At 36.0% G+C, this 23219-nt stretch overlaps 2 protein-coding genes across 6 annotated transcripts; one reads left to right on the forward strand and one right to left on the reverse strand.

Moving 5' to 3' along the window:
* Window positions 1–4233: 4233 nt before the first annotated feature.
* snrpc (small nuclear ribonucleoprotein polypeptide C) lies at window positions 4234–7611 on the reverse strand. Of its 4 annotated transcripts, none has more exons than XM_024269027.1 (7): window positions 7516–7611; window positions 6781–6823; window positions 6587–6695; window positions 5429–5488; window positions 5070–5156; window positions 4642–4737; window positions 4234–4560 (listed from the first exon to the last, which is right to left on the reverse strand). In XM_024269027.1, exons 1-7 carry the CDS (start codon window positions 7521–7523, stop codon window positions 4544–4546), a joined length of 420 nt encoding a protein of 139 aa, XP_024124795.1. In that variant the 5' UTR covers window positions 7524–7611; the 3' UTR covers window positions 4234–4543. The 4 variants fall into 4 exon arrangements, with proteins under 4 accessions (XP_024124795.1, XP_024124793.1, XP_024124792.1 ...); XM_024269025.1 differs by having other exon boundaries at window positions 4642–4743; XM_024269024.1 differs by having other exon boundaries at window positions 5070–5174.
* A 958-nt stretch (window positions 7612–8569) lies between these two features.
* On the forward strand, window positions 8570–15233 carry ilrun (inflammation and lipid regulator with UBA-like and NBR1-like domains). Of its 2 annotated transcripts, XR_002919094.1 has the most exons (6): window positions 8767–8924; window positions 10099–10253; window positions 10356–10553; window positions 12582–12886; window positions 13014–14248; window positions 14356–15233. XR_002919094.1 is itself a non-coding variant. In XM_024270858.2 (5 exons), the coding sequence occupies exons 1-5, from the start codon at window positions 8767–8769 to the stop codon at window positions 13047–13049; spliced, it is 852 nt and encodes a 283-aa protein (XP_024126626.1). In that variant the 5' UTR covers window positions 8570–8766; the 3' UTR covers window positions 13050–15233. The 2 variants fall into 2 exon arrangements, 1 of the variants encoding a protein (XP_024126626.1); XM_024270858.2 differs by having other exon boundaries at window positions 8570–8924; window positions 13014–15233.
* Window positions 15234–23219: the final 7986 nt, after the last annotated feature.

Genomic DNA, 23219 nt, shown 5'->3' on the forward strand with positions numbered 1-23219 from the left:
TCAGTCAGCCTCGCTTGGCACAGACAGTTTATCAATCGGCGGCCCTTCTTAAGCCTCCATGCTGCACAGCCTTGCTGATGGGGCCGGGGGCTGCAGGGAATCGCTTTGTGAGAGCCTCTCCTGTCGTCTCTGATAGTCCTGACATTAATAAGTTGACCTGTGGCGAGAATATCAACAAGGTTAGCGGGAACTATGCCGCCAAAATGAAAAACAACTGAGAAAAACGTTTAACTCTGATGCAGTAAGTATGCATCAAAACTCGCAAAAGACGATTGACACTAATTTACTTCAGTAATCAACAAGGAGCATTTTACAGGGTTTGAAAACAATTTTCTCAAAATAAATCATTCAGAGACTGTGAGGAAACTGGAAGAATAACAGAAATGTTCAATGATGATTTGATTTATCTTTTGGGGGATATTTGTGGATTTAGTATTCACTCAGTCCTGCAGCAAAATCTGATTTTAATATGTCCCACTATTACAGGATCTTTCAGCTCTTTATGAATTTATTATTATTTTAAAAACAATTGACATCATCTTTGTAACATAATTTAAAATAAGACACAAAAAGTTAGTCCACAGTTAAAGGGAATGCAAATGAAAGTAGATATTCCTCTTGTTCTCTTCCTACATGCAAACAGGAGCTGGTTAAAGTGAGTGAGAACAGACTGAACCCGAAAAAGACTCCCACAAGTCCTCTCCCCTCAGAGCTTCAGCGGAGAACTTTATCTTGGCAGAAGAGGGATTATGTCCCCCAGCCGGTCCGGGAACAGCCCTGGGATTTCTGAGGAGAAGCGGGAAGATGCTGCTGGAGGCCTGGACAGTTCCACTTCCAAGTCTCTACTCCCAGGACTCAGTGGGGACCAAGCTGATTCAATGATGGATAGTTGAAAGTGAGACTTCCTCTTTGAAAGCCCAGTGTCTGTCACTCTGTGTGAATTGAGTTTAATGTTAATTTCATCCTATGGAGAGAAAAATGTTGATTTATTTACTTTATGTTTAACACTTAAGAGTATTTCTAAAATCTTAGTAATCATAAGGTAAAAATGATCAAATGAAGTTGAATAATTCAAAACACTTTTCTTACATAAGACAAGAAAACTATGAGGAAAATGTGCAATTTTAGCCAAAAACTTGTGTCATCTAGGACAAAGTGTCTGCAGATTGGCAAAACTTCATTAGAAATTCACATCTGAGCCAGTGACATAGGGCAATGCCGCCCCCCTTCTCATCACCCATAACTGACAGCTATCTGTGTGAATGCTCTCTCACTAGCTTACATCCGCTCACACCCCCAACCTAACAGAACCAGTGCAGGAAAAATGGCGAACAATGCTGGAGCTGTCCCGCCGTACGGCTTTGGGCCTGATTCCAGCTCAGACACGGAAAGCAAAGACATAAATCTAGTCATCTACAAGTGGATCCATCAAAATGGAGTGGAGCAGGGAGCCAGCATCCTGCCAGTTGTAAGTTTTGCGTAACAAATACAATCTTTTCCAAACTGCGCTTTTTTTTTTTTTTAACCTGCTCCCAATTTAGAACAATTGGAATAAAGAAATACTCAGAAATCCCATTTTAAGGCTTAATTCTCCTCCACCATCAGAAAAATGCAAGAAGAACATGTTAAAAACACAAAAAAACACAATTTTCATCAAACCAAGTCTCTTAAAGTGTTAAACATATTTGAAAAATGTACTTTCTTACATGTTCTGTGTATTTTTTTGGATCATGAGCAACAATTTTAATTATTTTTGGATTATTTATAGCCTGCAAATTAAATAAAAAGGATTCTGGTTATAATGACTACTTGTTCTTATTTTAATCAATTAAATTATGTCACAGATATGTCATGTTCCAGTCATTTTTATCAAAAGACCTTTTTTACACAAAAAAACCTAAGATGAAAACTATGATATGATAAAACACCAACCAAATAAATTTAAATATTAAGACATAAATGGAAAGCTTGTTTTTTTGTAACCTGTATTACAGGAATTATTGTTTAAACTCATAACTGTACAATGTACAATATTAGAAGAACTTATTATAACCTTTGTGTTTTTAACTTTGTCCACTTGTAAATTGGATGTAAGAGTATGATAAAATAAGACAAATCAAGACTTTTATTTTGAAAAAATAGTTTTTTGATTGCATTTTAATGGATTAAAGTGCAAATAATCACCTCAAATTTCTATTTCTTAAAACAACATGCAATAATCCTTAACATATTTTACATTTTCACCAATAGAATCATTTACAGAACATACATTTTTTTCTTTTAGCTTTTGTTAGTTTTGCTATAACCTACTTTTATTCTCTAGTCTTCACACAAATTACCAAGCATGTCTTCTTTTTTTTTAACTGTTAAGACTCCTGTAATCCTGATTTCTTATAATTTCCTCTAATTCCTGAGCTCTAATCACACACACTTTCAGCCACTTCACTTCATTCCCCTCAGGGCAACACTCTATTTCATGGCCAGCCTGAATATTCATAAAGACTCAGCCAATTTAAGATGACACATGGGCATCTGCCTATGCTCCACATATGCATAAAATGTGCATTAACATGGTTTTATTTCTGTCTCACTGATGCCGAGAGTGAATGTTTGTGGAACATCTTTCTCACAGAGAGACAAAAGGCCGCATGTAAAGCTATCAAAGTCTCTTAGAGGATCTAAATTTACAACTGATAGTGTGTAATACTGTAGGCTGACTTCGCAGAGCCTTTCCTTTAGTCTGTTCATGTCCTTTGTGAGTACAGAAGTTGGCAAAGACAGCATGAAGCATATGGCTATTGCCCCCGACACATTTGTTTTTTTCATTTTTTTTTCATACGTGGCCTAGAAATTTCCAAAACCAAAGAACCACGAAAATGTCCTCTGGGAACGTGAGATACAAAGAAATTTGACAGTGCATGGAAGCACAAGAATCAGTCACTACACATCATTCCAGAGCCTTGGCTCTTGCTGCAAAGCGTCACAACTCTCTAGCTCCATCTGTTGAGACACTCAGACTGTGAAGTTGCAACCCAGGAGTCGAAAAGCGAGGAGTTATGGTGAGGCGTTGCAGATACAAATGTCAGCTGAGATAATGACTTACTGGCTGTAGGTGATTATTATGTAATGACCTGTAATTCCTCCATCACGCTTGAATGGGTAAACTAATGAGGGCTAGGTCAACTTTCTCATTTGTCTGGAGGAAAACAACTATCTCACAAATATGCGTCTTCTCTGTTGGTTAGAAATCTGTGGGGCAAAGCTGGGCACAGATGAGGGTAATAAGTCTCTTATGGGGCTTAGAGCTTTGAGTCACATCTGAGAGGATTTAGGAGATTTTTGTGTGGAAAGTTGGGCAAAAAACCTGAATTTTTAACAACAGAACACCGCAACCTCCGTCTCGTGTTTATTAGATCTAGTTTGAAATGTCACCCAAAGATAGCAGGTCTAATATTTGGGAATGGGAGAAAAAAATGACATTAAGTGATATTTTCCTTCTTGACGAAGATAAAGATGATTTATGAAGTTTTTTAAGGATTAAAAGTTCAGTTTTTAAATAGTGATGTGTTAGCTTCTGTTTTGATAACAGTGATTTAACAGACAGAACTAGGGCTGCATGGATATCGATAAAAAATTCCAGAATCGATTCGATAGATCAGATCCATCGATTTGATTCAGATTTTTTTCCATCCAGCTAATTTGATTTAATTCAATTTTGACATTTAGACACATTTGTTAAGAAATTCATTAATAATCTACTATACGTTTTCACTATATTTGTATTAATCTGATACAATTCACATTCTGTAAAATTTATCTGAGTAACTCAGATATTCTTTGCCATTTTTGTTGCATTGCTAATGTTAGCATGGGGTTGTGAGGGGCTGTAAACTAGAGGAAGAGAGTGTAAACTGATGGATGACAGGAAGTGGGGTACCCACAGCTTAGATGTGCATTTTTAAGGAACTACTTGTGTTCCGCAGAATAACAGTTTCTTTGTATTAATATTTTGGCTAAAAATGGCATAATCATAATTAAAAGACCACTACTAATGCTTTAATAATAGAAAATATTATTGGAGTGGGACGTTAAGACTGATTATAACTTCAATTCTTCACAAAACTAGGCTTGCAGAGAAAACTAGAGTTTTACTGAGATCACAAATTTTGACTTAATAAAATCTTTTTTTTTTAAGTCACCAAGCAAAGACAGAAATACTGACACTATAAGAAATTTGCTTGAAACATTGCTTTATTTACCAAACCAATGCAAGCGCTATACAAAAACATGTAAAACCCGAAACAAAAATGACAGATCGGGTCAAAAACACTTCAATTGTGACAATAAAGCTGAGGATTTTTTTTTTTTAAGCAAAAATGATGAATTATGTCTGGGGGGGGGTCCTTAAAAAAGCTAGAATCATGTCAAATGGATGAATACCAATAAATACCAGAAAAAAAAGTTAAAGAAATGGAATCATTACAAATCTGAGACTTGGGAATTAACAGATATAAAAATCCTAATCCAGATCCATGAGTCATTTCTAGACCGCGTGAGTTCCTGAAAATACAAAACAAAAACAGAACAATTTTAGTAAACAAAAACATTTTACTCTGTCTGATCTGTCGGGTCGAGACTTGCCTGGCCGAACTGGCATCATCATGGGACGAGGAGGACGCATCATGTGTGGCGGTCCTGGCATCATCGGCATGGGTGCTCCCATTGGCGGTCTCATTCCTCCAACAATTAAGAGATAAAACACAAAGATAAAGCACCTGTTCAAGCAACATTTAGCAGAGAGTCTGACAAATACTGTATGAGCATCTGGGAACAAACTTCACTACAACCTCCCAGTTACAACATTGGTTTAAACACAAATTGGAAAATATGTTTTTCTCCTTCCAGATTGAATCAGAACTTTAACTGGGATGTCAATCATCAGCCGTCTACCCAAATAACTGAATTGAATAAAAAGAAAACATGAAATTTGGAGAGGGTCTTTACTTTTTGTTTGAAATATCAAAAGAATCCCCCTTTTTTTAGTGTTCAACTATACAAACTTCTCTTACCGGGTCCACCTGGCATCATCCCATGTGGAGGAGGTCCCATCATGGGCATCATAGGAGGGCCTCCCATCGGGGGTGTAGGCAGCATACCTGGGCGTGGAGGTCCAGCTGGGTTACAGACAGTAAGCACTGTGTGATCACTAATGCTGCCGTATTTGAGAGCTTAATTAAAGCTCATTTCTATAGAAAATTTAATTCTCTAGTAATACAAAAACAAATAATTAAAATAAAAAATTGCTACATTTAACTTAAATGTCTAAACTTTGTGACAAACTCACGTGGTTTAAAATAAGAGCGTCTTACATCTCTTATTTTAAAAATTAAAAGATGTTCTTTTTCTGGTGTTTTAATGAATCACTCACCTGGGGGAGGACCACCAGGGAAGGGTGTGGGGGGAATCTTACCCTGCTGAAACGCAGCCGCTTTCGGAAAGAAATGTCCACAAACAGAAAATATTAGACAAATATTCTTTCAGAGCATAAATCACATAAAGAAAATGATTCTTAGCTACATTTTTGCAAAGAAAAGTGCAAACCGTAGCTTCAAATTTCAGGTAAAAATTTAAAAAAATGTTGTGGAAAAATAAAATAACAGGAAAAGCAACAACACTAAGCAATTTATTGAGATTACGTTTTTTGCAAACAATTAGTTTTGTGTCGCCAAGAAGCATTTCTTCTGTAAAAACATCACGTCTCCTTGGAAAACCACTTTACACAGCAGCTTTGCATAATTTATGTGGATTAGTGGTTTACAATCTCAAAGGGGGCCAAAGTAATCTGATGTAGAGACTAAGAAGAGAGCTCCGACATCCCACACAGGATACTGGAATGTGTGGGTGGGATATTTAATAAGATTTGATTGAATTTGTCTAATTAGGTCACTGAACATACAAAGAGAAGACAGTCAGTCACTTCCCTGTCAGCACGCTTTAATGATTGATGGAGCACAATAAATACATCAGTTTGTATGGTTGACTTTTACATTTATACATTTAATTTTAACCTTCCCTGAACAGGAGTACATCATCCAGCTCTGTTAACGGTGAGAGCACAGATTAAAGACATGAATCAATGGTTAGGAAGGTTATGAAAAAACTCTGAAGAAGTATCAAAATTATATTTTACCTCAAATAACTTGCTTAAAAACTTTTAGTTAAAGAAAAACAATAAGTTATGTTATTTAAAATCAAAGAATCACTGCTTATTTTGGAATCCTGTGGAGTTAATGTGCAGCTACATAAATGCAATTTATACCACCTATCCTTACAATAATATTCATTATCCTTAACACTTAAAGCTCACTAATGGTTCTCACTGCAAGACTTTATTAACTTCTTTTAATTACCACTAAAGTTTTTGGAAATAACATTAAAGCCCAGTGTTAACGAAAATTATCAAATTAATAGAATTTTATGAGTAAATGGCTCCAAACTCTATTTTTTTTTCAACAAATAGTTGAGAATGAATAATCAATAAAAAAATAAACTATCATATTTGAACAAAATATTCCAAAAGTCTTACTTGTTTTATCAATTAGACTCTGTGCTTGCTCCTCCATCCATTTCTGGTAATAATCCTTCACATTTTCTTTATGTTTTCGACCGCTGCAGTGGGTCTTTCTAACTGAGGGCTGTAATAAACAGAAAATAAAAAAAAAACATGATTTACTTTTACAAATATTTTTAACAATGGAAGTGAATTTAAATAACACTTACTGAATCGTGTGTGAGGTATGTATCACAGTAGTCACAGTAAAACCTGTCAAAAGCAAAGACATTTGAAGATTAAGGTTATGTCCAGCAATTATCCACACATATATATATATATATATATATATATATATAATATACATTTTGATTTGCAGTATGCAATGCCTAAATGTAATTTCTTAAGCAGGCTAATCTGGGTGAGAAGTGCATGGCATCTAACCAGAAGAGAAAAAAAAGCAACTTTGAGTTCAAAACAAATACCCCCCACTTTAAATAAAATACTTTTAATTCTGCGTTGTCAAACATAATTAGAATATTAACACAAACAATAGGTTAATGCTAGGAGTTGTAAAGCGAGTTTTAATTCGGTGCTAGTGGAGTAAATGTTCACAAAGAACCATGAGATGTGACGGGAAACAGTAAAACAGACGGGTAAAATACCATCGAATCGGTTTCATTTCACATACTTCGCATTAGATAACACTTTTTAAAAAATTGAATTATGTAAAATATTTCAATTCAACGGTATTGTCTTAATGCTACACTGTCATTCGACAACGTCGAGATTCGCTCCAGCAAATAGACAGATCCCACACGAACTGATACCGGTCTTCATCAAAATAAACGCTCTGCTTAAAACCCTGTGATATTAACAATTATAAGATGAGTACTTCTTTAGGTAAACGATATTAAAATATTTAAGAACCGTCGAAAATTAAAATAAAATTCACATAAACTTACTTAGGCATGTTTCCCAACAACCTCTCTCAAGAGTGGAACTGCGGTGCTCCCTTTAACTCTTCCGAGGAACCCTTGAACTAAATACAGATAGTTCCGCTTAGTTTAACCGTATGCACCTTGTGTTTAACCAATAAACATTTCTTTATTTTGAATCCAACATACCTCTTATATAAATAGCAATTTGTACGTTTCACCCGTTTTTTTGTAAAGATGCTTAAACTAGGCCAGTTGATTTTTTATTATTATCTCCCTTTTATAAAAATCCACTCACAACCTAAAGTGATGTGGAAAAAAACAGACCTTAACGAGTGTATTTTGTTCCTTTGTAGTTTTTTATTTATTTATTTTAAAATGTTGAACCACTATTAATAAAAGCTATTCAGCTAGTATTATTGCATTTGTGGGTGCATTAGTAAAATAAAATAAAATAAAATAAAATTGCATTAAATTACATTAAATTAAATACAATAAATTGCCACTGGTCCTATCTTTGTACAGTTTTTACATCTTATCTGTCACTCTATGAGCATTTTTTAAACTGTATTTATTAATTCTCCCTTAAGACCTAATATGAGTATGTGTGAGTAAAATCATTCACATTTGACCCTGGAAATCTGTAGAATATTCATTTAATTTGTACGAAACCCATCCTTTTCAGATCAAATAGATACGAATTGAGAATTAAATGCTAGAAAAAAAGAAAGAAAAAAACAGTTTACAATGAATCTAGAGATGTTTCAATATTATTTTATATTCATTGAACCTTCAAGTTTGACAAATTTAGCATAGCTTCTAGTGCTTTTTGTATTATCGTGCACTCAGCTTTTAAGGAGTAGAAAAAAAAACATTACATGTAGAGTTATTTAATACACTAACACCGTATTCTAAAATGTGGCAAAATCATATTTTTTTCACAAATACATTTACAAATAGGACATAATTACACATATATATATATTTTAAAGCAAGGAAATAAAATTAATATCTAAATTTGAAATAGTGAGCTCCACAATGAGAAATCCAAATTTCATTGATAAACCAATGAGAAAGATGCCGCCAAATAGCAACAGATGACGTCCGGAGATGACGCTCACGGTGTTGTAACGTCAAACACCGTCCCCCTGGTTGTGCCATGCGCACTGGCGATTGTTGTTGTTGGGTTGTTATGGCTGGATAAGGCCTCGGAGTCAACTGAGAGAGGACCCCCCTCCCCCGTACGACCCCGTCTCTGCCACGGGACACCCGCCACCCATGGAGGGCACGGACATGGACGTGGACGCGGAGCTCATGCAGAAATTCAGCTGCATGGGCACCACGGACAAGGACGTCCTCATCTCGGAGTTTCAGAGACTGCTGGGCTTCCAGCTCAACCCCGCCGGTTGCGCCTTCTTCCTGGACATGACCAACTGGTGAGTGCGGGGAGGCGAGGGCCCCTAGTCGACTCGTACCTCGCTGCGCAATTAGCATACGATAAATTAATGAAATGTTTTAAATGTATAAATTTAAGGCAATTTTACAGGATGCTAAGTTCCCAGGAGCTAAACAGAGCCGTTATGGTGAACGTAAGCTAATTTCGCATAAAAAATGGCAACCCCAAGCAGAAAGTTAAAGTTTTCTAGAGTTGCGGTTAAATTAAAGCAACAATTTAATAAGAGGTCCGTTAATAATGGGGCCCGTAGGCTAACAGAAGCGCAGGGAACTCTCGGTTTAGATGGTGTGTGCCATGTTACATAACAGTGCGAGGAGCCAGTTAAAACGAGCCTCAGTTGAAGGCAGCGCCGCTTCCCTCACGTTCGCCGGTGACGTCATCAGTCGTGATAGATCAATGGTGGACAACAAAAGAACGTGGGGAGAGAATGCTGGTGTGAGAAGATGCCATTGGTGTTCTTGTGTCATTTTTCTCATGATGGAGAACAAGTATATAAAAAATGAAGCTTAAAATGTAAATTTTGAGTGTTTTTTTTATTGAAATCGTTGTGAATAAGAAGCAGATGACAACATTCTATTGTATAAAGCTTGTAAGTTGGATGTAAAAGTTACTGCCAAGCCACACACTCCCTGCTCCGCTCCATTCCGATGCATCCACTTTGTAGTAGGGCTGGGAATCACTGGGTATCTCACATTACGATGCGATACGCAATACATAGCTGACGATATCGCGATACTGCGATAATTGGTTTAAAAATCATCTCTTATAACTCGCATTTTAAAGAAGAACCAACATTTTTTAAGGAAATATATATATATATATATTTTATAAGAGTCATCCGTCCAAGTGGAGGGATACAGAGCCCTCAAGGGGGTTTCGTATGAAGTTCTATTAATGACAGAAGTATTGTCCATCTGTAGAAAAAAAAATGTAGAAAGGTTTATAGGGGTAGGGAGAAGGGAAGAATTCATATTGGGCCTAAGTTCTAGAACACTTTTTTTTTATTTTTTGGCCCAAACATTGGTAAAATAATATTTAAGTCCCTTAAAAAAAGTCATAAGATATTTGGATTTTCACTTTAAAGAGACAATATTATAGAGCATACACGTCCTGTTTAGTGTTTAAAAAATGTTTAAATAATCTGTCTCCATCAGGAACTTGCAGGCTGCTATTGGCGCATATTACGACTTTGAGAGCCCTAATGTCAACACACCGGCCATGTCCTTTGTTGAAGATGTGACGATCGGAGAAGGGGAGTCTGTTCCTCCAGACACGCCGTTCACAAAAACGTGGAGGATACAGAACACCGGTACGAGCATCTGAACTGGAATGAGTGCCATTGCTCTCGTAATCCCACATACAGAACGCCACTGACAGCTGACTCTATATTGTTGCCTCTACTTATTCTCAGGTTCAGAACTGTGGCCACCTGGGGTTTGTCTCAAGTACATTGGTGGAGATCAGTTTGGGCATGTAAGCACAGTAATGGTGAAGTCTTTAGACCCACAAGAAATGACAGATGTGAGTGTGCAAATGCGAAGTCCCACGAATCCGGGTATGTACCAGGGCCAGTGGAGAATGTGCACAGCCTCAGGACTATTCTATGGAGGTAAGAACACAGTATGATTAACAATCACTTCACATTTAGATCTTTTTTTTTTGTTGTTTTTGATGTGATTTTGTTAAACGTGTCTACTTTAGAATTGATGCTCTTGAATTGTTAACATGAAATTAGTCTAATTTAGTTATGGTGTTTGTGCAGTGTTAAAAGTACTAATCATTTTCTTCTCCCAAATTTTAGGTATATAAAAATAATAAAACATTTTTTTTACTTTAAATGGAAAAGAAATTGTATGTCTCTGAAAAGTAGAATGTCATCATCCTAATTTGTTGTCAGTAAAGATCTTATGGTGGCAGATATGAACTTACTTGTGCATCCTAAAGTCATTCATAAATGGTCTAGTGGAGCTACAGCCAGTCATTTTATCTTGTTCGTTTGTTAGGGACTGTGCACTAGGGGGGTGTTGGCAATAGTCTGGCGATACAATACACATCACGATACGATACACATCACGATACATATCCCAATATATCCCAAGACGGTACCTGAAAATATTTCACTTTTTTTTAATTATGACTTAGGAATTATTTGAATATTAATGCATTTTTCTCATAATTAAAATGGCAAAATACATATTAATTAATGATCAGAACATTAAGCACTGCGGCTGTATATCATAAAAGTTGCCTTTACCCAAGCAAATTCATGGTGCTTTTCTTTTGATAATTTAAGAAACATTTAAGTGAAATATTTAAATAACTAATTAAATATCGCCTCAGCACTATTTTAAATCAATACAAGTATCACCATATAAAGTATTGCAACATTTCATTGAATCTATATTTTCTTAGACCCTTACTGTGTACAAATACCCACAAATGTCACAAAGAAAGACACATCTACACCAGATAGAACCACTTTTCCTTCCACAACTCCAAAATTGCAAAAACATTTTGCACACTAATTTTGAATTCTACAATTTGGAACTAGGAAAAGACTGTAGTTTCTTTAAACCAGGAGCCTGCAACCTTCATCACTTAAAGAGCCGTTCGGGTCAATGTCTCACCGACCACAACCAAATTGGAGCCACAAAACTGCCCTTCACCCTTTAGAAAAATAAAACACTACTTTGTATTTATGTATGTGTTACTATTATGATATTGTTTTTTAGGATAAATAAATATTTTTTTTATGTGATCTAGTTTATAACTTCTGAAGGAGGTTCACATGACTTACGCTCAAAAGACACCTTGTGTTACATAGGATTATCTCAATGAAGCAAATATAGTAGTAGTAGGTAGTGTAATGTCAATAGTGATTTTAAAAAAACGTAATTTATAATACTGTTTGTAGTGCATCTGAGCCAGAAATGAGTAATTACGATTAAATCAGAGCTAATTCACTGTTTTTTCCAAACTGTAAGCTGTATTTCAAATCCTTGAATTGGTTCAAAAATAGAAAATCTGCCTTATGATCCAGTGTGCTTTAATTCTGGTTGTGCTTACTGACCTAAAATTGATTTTCTGTGGCACACACACAATGAAGAGATTTAATAGAATAGAGAGATGATGTTTCTCTGTTTAGATTTTCCTCAGCAAAACCTACAAAGTGGGTAAAAGGGGATGTGACCTTCAACCCAAGCTCTCCATATCTAATATATTTGGGCCTTGCTTTGGATATAACAGTTCCTGTTCAATAGTTAAATAAATCTTTTTTTTTTGTAGAATCAGGTGCTCGTGTCAGATTTAGCAACAATTCCCTCAACTGGTTATGGGGGCATCTTGTGAAGCATTGCTACCATATAAGTGAGGTCTATTGTAGTTGGGATTCTTTACTCTTGTTTTAACTTGGTTTTATTTTATCATTAATAAACAATATCGAAAGGTTTATTACAAAAAGAAATAAAATGTTTTATATTAATATAGAAACCTTTAACTGTACTCTCAATTTGTTTTTTTTTGTAAATAAAAGGTGAAAAGTTTGACAAAACTAAACAAATCATAACTTTGTATTGAAAAAAAACAAATAAAATGAATTTAGTTTTATATGCTCAACTTGTTTCTTTTTCTTTGGCAGACGTAATCTGGGTTATTCTTAGCGTAGAGGTCGGAGGTCTCCTTGGAGTGACCCAGCAGCTTTCCTCCTTTGAGACGGAATTCAACACGCAACCGCAGCGCAACGTGGAGGGAGACTTCAACCCCTTTGCCTCGCCGCAGAAAAACAAGCACGACGCAGCTGACGGTAGCTTCAGAGATCCAGCTGGAGCCTGGGAACACACGCAAGAGCCAATCCAGCAGGATCAGAATGGACTGTCTCATAATGCTGTAAATAGAGCGCCGAACGGTCTCCAAACCAACCTTTCCATGGTGACCTACGGCCAGGTACGCCAGCTTGTTGGTTTTGATGTGTGGCGATTTTGGAAGATGTCTTGAAAATGGGTAGTTACTCCTTAAAATACAGCCCTCAAGATTATAATTAAAAATCTCCTGGTTTTGTTTTTTCTTCTAGGGTATTCACGGTCCTTATCCGTTTGGACAGAGTTAGAACGACAGGCGCCCCCTTCCCAAAACAAATGCTGAGCTTAACTTCCGGCCCACCTTCAGGTGCACAGGAGTTGGGAAAGGGGAGCGACAGTTGTTTTCTAATGACTCATTACAACTCTCCCCGAAACCCCCACGCCACCTCCTCTGCAGAAATGACAGTGAGGCGGTGGAACGCAGCCCACCTGATGTCAACGCCCGGATCTGAATGTGTGAAGGCTTCACTCGAGAGAGCTGTGAATCCCTGAGGACATGTTCACTTGACTTTTTTTTATGTTTCTTATGTTGACCATGAATATTTAAAGGGAATCTCCCCCCGTCAATCCCAAGATCTCAGCCTAACTGCTTACAAAAGACAACTGGATATCTGCTCTTTGGGGGTCCTACACAAGTCTGGAAAATAAGCTGCAATTACTGATGTTTTTTTTTTATTTTTTTTATTCAGATTTGAAACAGGTGTAACGGTTCTCTATGTTCCCCCCAAATATGTGTGGGATGGCTTCTTTGTTCTGACCAAACACAAACAAATTTCATAGTTTGGTTCATATATATGTCTGTGTTGGCTGGGAGTATGTATATGCTTATTATAGAAAAGACATACATTTTATTTTAGGTTTATTAGGAGTAAACATTTTCATCAAATACTATGTACAAATAATGGCCCTTTTTAGGGGAAAATATGGTAAATTTAGTCATTTTCATAGCAACATTGATAAAAGGGGGTCAAAACGGAACTATGCGTCAATAACAAACCATTTGTACCCACAAACTTTTTACCAGGAGACATCCTAATGTGCAGGCTTGTGCAGGAACCCCAAGTGTCTCTCAGCAAACGACCAAAACACTAATCTGTGCAATCCTGAAGCTTCCCACCCTGCAGACTTGCATGGGAGAAGCCTCTTCTTCTTTTTTTTTTTTTTTTAAGGGGGGGGTTTCAAAAGATGCTGACGCTCAAAAAGGATGAGTGAGGGAATTTATGTCTAAAGAAGGGTTAAAAAAGCCATTGAAATCTGTTTTGTTTGTTGAACGACTGTATTTTTCCTGAGTTCTTCACGTTTTCAGTGTGTGCGTAAAATGTAAACGTGAGGCGCGCGTGTGCATGTACGTTGATGCTTTCTCTGAATCGACCACAAAAAGTGACGTATACTGTCTGGATGAGAGAAGACTTGAAACACGCAGCGTCGTTATCGAAAGCTTTAAAAGGTTTGTACCTCAAAAGTATTTTTTGAATGATTTTTTGCACCATTAGAATGAACTCATTCATCATGTACCCTGATGTTATTTATTCGCCTCATTTTTGTGCATTGCAGATTGAAAAGATCCCAGAAGCAACCAGTAGATGGTGCTAAAAATCGGATAAGTAAATAAACCTGGAGGTGACCAGTAACATTCACTGACTCGAAGAAGCATTTGATCATTTGCATCAGTTACACTGATGTACTGGTAACCACTATTTGCACTCTGCTTTTAAGAAAAGAGTTTTTGTTTTTATGTAGCTCGTAATACCAGCATTTTTCCAAAAAAACAAAATTAAAAAAACAGTTTATGGGGTTAGTTACAGGTTTCCAGAATGGTAAGCAAATTGCTCATAAATGTAGATTGTTAATGATCAAATGGACCTTTGACATTGTCAGCTGTTACATAAAGTTTTCCTTTAGTGTTGTCATTTTTCATGAAGTCAGATTTTTCATTTATTGTTTGGAAATAAATCTAAAAGCAAATAGTTCTTTTCTATTTCATATCTTTCAAACGTATCTTTCTGCAGCATCCAAAATGTTGTTCATATAATTTGATGTCTGCTGTCTCATTGTCCTGTGTAGAACTGACCAGCTTGGTTGTGTTTGTAGGGAGGGTCATCTGAGTTTTTCCTAAACAGGATGCACTGTTCTTTGTTGCCTCTTTTGGTCACGACCAGATTATTATTATTATTTTTTTTAATCGTTTGTGTGGTACCCTCTGTGAAAATGCTGTCCTGTGAGAGAAAGATGAGTGGTAAAGGAGTCTAGATTGAGTTTCTTTTGGGTGGTTTGTTGTGTGGACCTGAGATGTGCGGGTTGTGAGTCGATGAAATGAAAGTTTAGTCTTAAAATAGCACATTTATCTGAGGAGGGATTGTCAAAATAAAGTTTTTTTTTCTCTTTAATGATGATTAAGGATTTGTATGAATAAATTATCACTGAAACAATGACTCAGCTGTTGTTTATTATCGCCTATATGGGTTTTCTGTACTCTCACCAGAGATTTATTCATCATCAGAAAACAACATATGTGAGTTGATTTGCAAATTCTCCAAATCGATACGATGTAAAAGAAGCACAAGTATTGATTTTATTGATTTAAGCATTTACAGCTGAAAAAGGTAAATGATGTGTGCTTGTATAGCGCTTCACTCCCTTCTTAGAAGGCCCAACGTTCTTCAGTGCCAACCTATAGATACCAGGAGCAAAGTGGGGTTCAGTGTCTTCTAAATAAACTTAAATAATTGAATAAAATAATTTAAAAAATGAAATAAAATAAATGAAAGTCAAAGCTAATGTAATTTTTTTGTGTGTTTCCATATTTTTGATGGTCAGTGGATCTACCTTTTCTGATAAGCAGCACGATTGACCTCTTTCTTTTTTATTTCATTAAACTCAAGAAACCCATGTTAAGTGTCACTTCTTAAAATGTTCCCAGACTTATTCACTTATAATATGATAAAGAGACAAAACCCTGGAACAGATGAAATAACAATGGAAAACAGAAAGCAGGCGTAGATAAAATCACAGAAACATCGTCTTTTTGCAACGCATGCATATATTTAAATAAATGTGCAATAAACCAATCATTGTTGTCGTCCAGGGTCGTACTTGATTGACTTTTAAGATAGCGGGAAACAATAATATATTTTTTTTTTAGGTTCTGAGTTATTTTCTCTGTATCAGCTCATTAGATAGAAACACATCACAACACAGACAGCCACTTCCATAGAACTGTTGGCAATCGGTAAAATAAACACTTCATTGTTTTCTTAGATAAGCTCACATTTCTGCTACTGTTGCAGATTCGACAACAAACTTCTCTCCTTCAAGCTACAGATTATTTGAAAGATTTGATTTTTTTATAAATGTGGCTATAACCATTTGCGTCGTGGTTGATGTTTTTAGCATGGATCATTTCTGCGCTTGTGGGTGGCCTCCAGCACTTATTTGAATGAGGCATGTGCAGACAAAGTAACAGGGTAACTGAAGACAAATATTGACTTTTGTCTCTGCATGAATTCTGCAAACCCTGAATCATATCTGCTATCTCCCAGAACAGTTGAGTCAATAGTTTTATATTTGATAACTGCCCATCATCTTTGTCAAGTCAAACAAGGTTTTAGCTTAAGGGCTTCAGGAAGGTTCAAGTAAAGGAATCAAATGCACACGGATGACACCAACAACCTTCTAGTTGTTACCCAAACTGAACCGAGTCTTCACATTGAAAAAAGTTGGAAAGTTTAAGAGACTTTTTGGTTACGTGGGCTAAAAGTGAGCAAAAAACTAATCTATCTGTCATTAATAATACAGAAATATATTGAAAAAAAAAACAAAAACAAATTGGATTTTGGTTAAATGTTAATTGGATCCACAAAGTAGAACTTTTCCAAGAGAACTGTAATAAAAAAGAAGACTTTGTTTGGGCTGGAGACAGGAAGAAGCTGTGTGTCTTTATACACCATCTGGTAGATAGAGGATCTTGTGGTCTAGAGAAATCATTACCATTAGATTAGAGATTTTATTTGTCTGGGTGGGGAGCTCTGACGGTATTGTAAACGATGGACTGCATGAGCCAACTTTCTTTTTTTTTTTTTAGATGAAATTTTTTATAGCTTTAGGATCTCATAACACAAATAAACAGTGGAAGGTAATTTCCTACTGGGACAGTGGCCAGTTTTGATGCACAAGGTGAAAAGCACTTAAGCACAAGAAATGAAGATCTTGATCTTTATGGTGAGTCAGCACACAATAGGAGAGTTGCTTTAACTACAAAAGACTAAGACAAAACTGCAGCAAACTCTTTCCAATTAATTTCATTTTATAAAAGCAATCTTTGAATGCTAAATGTATTTAGGATTACTGAATAATAAGTGGCATAAAGCTTGATTAAAAGATTTATATGGTGAGAATGTAGTCTCATTCGATTCGTGCGTGCGTAATTTTTGATTTGTAAGTCGTGACTTAAAGGAGCACCACTTCTAAAGTATCAAAAGCGTCTAAAATGAAAGTTTTTTTTGCTGATCACCATTAGCTCAGTGGAGAAATTGAGTGCTGTTGTTAGACTGGGGACGGTGCTAGCAGAACAGACTCTTCCTGGAGGGAGCTGTTGGCATGGATCTTACATCAGCACGTTTCCAACCGCTTGTTTTCATGGGTATGGGAGGGGCTTCTGCAGACAGCACAGGTTTTTAGAGGATTACTCTTAAATGCATGAACGGATCAAAATATCGCTTTGGGGTTCTTTATAGAGAGGAATGAACAGTAAAATGCACTTAAAACCTCAAAAAGTAGAATTTTCATGGTAAGGCTCTTTTAGCGTTTGCTATTCAAGAATTACACACTCCCAAATCCAAAGTTACACATAAAAAGACAAACAAGTTACAAATCAAAAGTTATGTGCACACAAATTGAATGAGACTACATTTTCTTCATAGATGTACATCTTCTAAATATGGTGTTAAAAAGGGCAAGTATTCATTAGATTTAAGAGGTTACAACCTCTTCTTAAAGATAACTACTGCTTAAAAATATAATCATAAATATAGCACGTAAATGCCACAGGATAGCATTGTGATCACTTTATAAAATGTTGAGTTTGCTTGCAAAAAAATCCTACACACAACAGACGCACATTGGAGAAATATCAGTAATGTCAGTGCAATGTTGTTTAACATATTCATATTGCTAATAGGAATCACATTACAGGACCATTAGGACAATCTTCTTCTGCTCATCTGGAACCAGGAAATGCTTCCAGTGAGACATATTTCATTTTCATTTTTTGAAGGTGTTACAAGATTGAGTGTATTTAACGGTTACTTCCAGAAGGACTTGACAAATCATCTCAAACTGGTTTCTTGAGCATGAGTCACCTGAACTTAAAAGACCCCCACCATCATCACATGTCATTTCATCAGCTCTTTATTGGAGCATGAGATTTGCATTTCTGATGGAAGGCCAACAAATTTGAAACAACTTTGGTAGGTATAGGTCAAAATGTGTAAAGCCTATTTTTGGTTGAATCCATGCAAAAAGAATTGCTTTGAATACCAATGAAGACCAAATTAGCAAAGAGTGCCTAATGAATTGGTGTATTTAACACCAAACTGTTGGCTTTCTGGCACCCCTGCCAGACTCAACATAAGGACCATTGACGGGAAATTGACAGAAACATATTGTGTTGAAGTATTTCTGGGTTTAGAATTAAAGCATGTCTTTGTGCTTTCAACTAAAAAAAGCTTTTTTTCTGATCTTCTGCAAGCTGAGGCATGTCTCTGGTGCACCAACTGCTTCACAGGCTGAATCATTATTTGGCCCTTTGCCTAAAATGCTTCCATAGATAAGCAGGAAATGAAGAAAGCTAAAACCACATGACAAGGAAATACAGAAAGTTTTGCTTTTAAATTAAAAACTCACATTACCATTGATGATGATTTTTATAGAATTTCTGCAAAGTGAGTTTAGTCTACAAGTGACTGATATCTCCTCCATTGGTTTTAAAACTTTGAGTTCATTGAGTTTAGCTGCTACTGCTAAAATCCCAGAGACCGTTGGATGAGCTGTCAAGACTACAATGAGAAAGAATTATTCAGTAAAGATCACACTGAGTCATTTATGAGTATTTATTTGCACTGCTAAGACACCACAGCCAGGTCACCGATATTTGTTTTGAGTAGGGACACCTGCAGCCATTGTTAATATTAAGATCTCTATGGATCATCCACCACTTCATATTTGGCATTCTGCCTGTTGGCATCTTGGAACGCATTGCCTCTAACTGCCATGCAAATTTTGTTGGAGCAAAGGATATGGTTCTTACCATAGGTAAATAAACACTTCTTCCTTGTAGAAATCTTTCTCTGTTTGTTTTCTGTGTGAAGTGACTCTTAAAACATTACTGTGTGTTCCTATAGAAGTAAAAGAGAAGTTAACTGTGTGCAGTACTGCAAAGATCATCTTCATGGTGCATCCCCGAAAGCACTAAAAAGCTTGTACAGGTTGCAGTTTGTGGTCACACAAAGAAATCTTTTTATGTAAAATATTTAAACACATTTTATCTGATCTTTGTGTGACTCCATGGCAACACAGATGATTACCAATACAGTAATAAATTCAAGTAAATAAGACTTGAAAAATTTACAAAAATAATTTGGACAGTTTCTGTGGGGTTTATCAGCACAGATTAAATTAAAGTAAAGCAAATCCTCCCTTTAACTTTAATTAGGGTTTAAGACTAAAACCTTGATGGACCTAACCAACAACCCGAAGGAAACTGTCCCAAAAAATGATTTCAGAACGATAGATTCATTATTCTGTGATGCATGCAAAAATATTAATTTTTTTCAAACAAAAAATATTTTTTATTCCCTGCTAGGAGGCAGCTATAATGCTACAGGTAAGGAATAAAGAGTAAAAATAGACATAGATAAACTAGACATTTTTTACATGTTTGTATTTATTTTTGAAACATGGATAGACACACAAGTGGGTTCCTCAAAATTCTCTTTTCACTTTGTATTGCTTTGTATGTGCTTTTACTGTAAATACGTTCAGGGTTTGTTTTAGACCCAGATGCCTTCAGTCCATCTGCTTCTTTCAATTCGACTTGATTCACATCTGGTAAATACTAGCAATCAAGATGAGATGTGGGGCTGATTAAGTTCCGACCATGTCAGAGTCAGTAATACAGGACGGATTAAAGCGATAAAGATCGTGGAGGACAATGGTTTTCTGTTTTCACAAGTCATTGTGAAACCAAAGCACAAGTGCTTTGTAAAACTTGGTGCCAATAGGAAAACATTTAACCTGAAACGTTAACGATTTCCTTATTTCAGGTGACGAACTCTCATTTTGATTTTGCATCAGTGACATCAAGCCACTGTGTTAAGTGAATATTTTTCAAGAACATTTAGAATGTTTTTAGTTAGATTTGGATTTATATAAAAAATATTAAAACAAGAGATACACTGACCCCTCATTTGACACACCTGTCCAAGTACTCGTTAACACAAATTTCTCATCAAGAAATAACATGGCAACAACTCAAAGCATTAACCCCCATAATAGGAAATCGATATGCCAAGGACATTAAAATAGTTTGAGCGGACGACTAATGCTAACATTTTACACGCTCATCTGACTTGGTTTGATTTCATACTTAAGTGTATTTAACATCATGTTCAAGGATTTAATCCTTTTGTTTGAATTCAAATGTGTTTTCATGGTCATTGCCATGTTGTGTTTTACAACTTTTGTGTGTGTTCTCTGTCACAAGTTGGTAATTATCCACAGCTGTCTTCATTTGAGGTAATTACCGTCAGTCTTTGATGTGTCGTCTTTCACTTCATCATTGCAATGTCGTCTGCTTTGTCACACATTTCGAAATGGTTTCCATGTTTTGCAGTTTGCTTTAGTTTCTTTATTTAACATTTGCATTCCCTTTTTAAGAATTTTAGGTCACACCACCAGTTGCTGACAAGTTACTCTCACTCGTCCTTTTAATACGACAAAAATCATCAAGTCCCTAACACTCCGTGATATTTTCTGCTATTTAGTGATTTCTTCATGCTCCACTTTTGTATTGTACTCGCTATGCAAAGCAATTATTTTGAATAATTTACACTTTTTGGTTCACCGGATTCTCTCTCTGTATTTACAGTGTACAGAAACATTCAATTCACTCACACTTGAATCAGAATCTACAGCTCGTTGCACTTATGAGAGTTTATAAGAGCCTTCAAACCTGCAAAACAAACCGAGCAAAATGACCAGTGTGAAAACAGTACTGAACATAAACATGCAATAGCTTTGACATTATTCTTTTTAAAGTTGTTTTGGTGTCTAAAACCTCTGGAATCTGCAGTTTCAGCCCCTCTTAGATCAGGATCACAGAATAAACTCACACTTTACCTTGTTATACTTCTAAAGGGATTAATCAATAAATAAATCAAGCAACTCACAAACAGCAGAGCAGTATGTTTGATCTTACCGCTTCTAGATTAAAATTAATAGTAATTAGTAGTCTAATTATTATGTATTTCTATACCTATAAAATCTATTAATGACCATGTAAAGTATGATTAAAAATGTGTTCTATAATTACTGTTTTTTAACCAATAAAAGTAGGCACAATTAAAAAAATCCTGTATTAATAGCTTAATTTATTCCAAAACTATGATCAGTTTCATATGTACAAATGGAAGAGTCATATAGTTCATTTTCATTTTCAATTAGCTTATCAAGTCAAGGAAGTAAAACAGAAAGTTTAACAGAATCGGTCTACATGGAGAACATGCAGTTAACAAGACAAGATAAAATTACACAGCAGACAGGTATCATATTAAATAAGGTTTAAGGTTTCAGAACAGGTTGAACTTATGTATCTCTGTTGTAACAGTTTCAACAGTATTACAAAAGATCAGTCTTAAATAATGCTGAACTTGATCACAAATAAACGTGTGTCATTACCATGACATACTGCAGTATTATGATTGATCCGAGTCTTCTTTGTTTCATAAGAAAGTAATTCCAACCATCTCCAGAGAAATCTATCACTGAACAAAAGACAGCTGTACACCATAGATCAGATATTTTTTCTGCACACATTGCAGTCATGCGATTACAATTATTGACATTACTGACATAAAGTAATTATTGTGTCACAATGTTCTCTTATGCTGGGAAACCTGCACTAACGCAAATAATTAATGTCTGATACCTAAAATAAGTGCATGGCAGCCTCCCTTCAATTTTAGCAACATTTCTTTAGATATACTGATAGGAGACGCGTTCCATTAAAAGCTGTATTTTTGGTGTTTTTAACATCTTCTTGTGGCATATTTCTCGAAACTCTTAAAAACTGCATTTCAGAGTATTTATCTATTCAAATTATGGTGAATCAAATGGAGACCTAAAAATGCTGCTGGAAGAAGATTGTAGTTGTTACCTACAAACTACAATCAGGGGACCAGAAACTCTACTGCGCTTCATTCCAATGCATCCGCTTACAAACAAATAGATCCATGCACGTCTTTGTTTTCCTCGTCTGATCTGGAATCTGCCTCAAAACTGTACGGCTGGACAGCCCCAGTGCTGCTCGCCATTTTTGTTGCACCGGTAATGTTAGGTTGAGGTTGTGAGGGGCTGTAAGCTAGCAGGAGAGATTGTTAACATTATTGTTATTCCTAATTGCTTTCACTTTGTTACTAAACACCTGTGATCATGGAAGGGATTGGAGCTCCTGAACAGAGCTATTTGGATGGATGAGTTTTTGTGGGAAAGGGCTACTGTAATGTTGCTCTTTGACAGAATTGAGTTAGATTTGCTCCCTCGTTTTCATTTTACATTTACAAACGGTAAAAAGCATATACTTTTCTAGTGCTTTTCTTACTTTGAGGCATGAAGTGCTTTCCAGTCACAGCCCCAGTCACCCATGCACATTCACACACTGATGGCTCTGCTGCTTTACTTTACTAGTTTTCCTGTGTCTTGCTCAAAGACACTTCAACACATGGGTGTGGAAGGTGGAAATTGAACCTTTTATCCTCTGATAAGAGGTCAACTGTTCTACCATGGTAAAATCTACAATAAAGATGGCTGTTGATGGGTTATATGTGGCCCTAAGAAGAAGAAACATGAAAAAATGAAGTAATTCCCAATGACTATTGTGGATTATGCCAGAGCATAAATGTTATGAAACTGATAACAGTTCAGAAAGTGTGGCTAAAAAATATCAGGACATATGAAAATAGACAGAAAATAACATTTTTTGTTTGTTTGTTTGTGTTTTTTATGCACTCTTGTCGTTACATGGAAGCACTCACCCATTAAAGTTGATATTTGTCTTTAATTACTTAGAATTGTCTGACCTCAGGGTTGAGGTCAGCCACTTGAGTTTAAGCTTTAAACTAATCTGGAAGCAGACACTTTCTCTA

This window comes from Oryzias melastigma, linkage group LG5 (assembly GCF_002922805.2).
Source record: "Oryzias melastigma strain HK-1 linkage group LG5, ASM292280v2, whole genome shotgun sequence".
Lineage (NCBI taxonomy): Eukaryota > Metazoa > Chordata > Actinopteri > Beloniformes > Adrianichthyidae > Oryzias > Oryzias melastigma.

Excerpts from the sequence above, each read along its gene's own strand:
- snrpc (XM_024269023.1), bottom strand. Across the intron at positions 5,489-6,586 it reads GAGTCTAATTGATAAAACAA|CGGCTGCGTTTCAGCAGGGT; the intron begins GTAAGACTTTTG and ends TCTTTCCGAAAG. Across the intron at positions 4,744-5,069 it reads GATGATGCCAGGTGGACCCG|TTGGAGGAATGAGACCGCCA; the intron begins GTAAGAGAAGTT and ends ATCTCTTAATTG.
- ilrun (XM_024270858.2), top strand. The coding sequence starts at position 8,767 with ATGGAGGGCACGGACATGGACGTGGACGCGGAGCTCATGCAGAAATTC. Across the intron at positions 8,925-10,098 it reads TTCCTGGACATGACCAACTG|GAACTTGCAGGCTGCTATTG; the intron begins GTGAGTGCGGGG and ends TGTCTCCATCAG. Across the intron at positions 10,554-12,581 it reads CTCAGGACTATTCTATGGAG|ACGTAATCTGGGTTATTCTT; the intron begins GTAAGAACACAG and ends TTTCTTTGGCAG.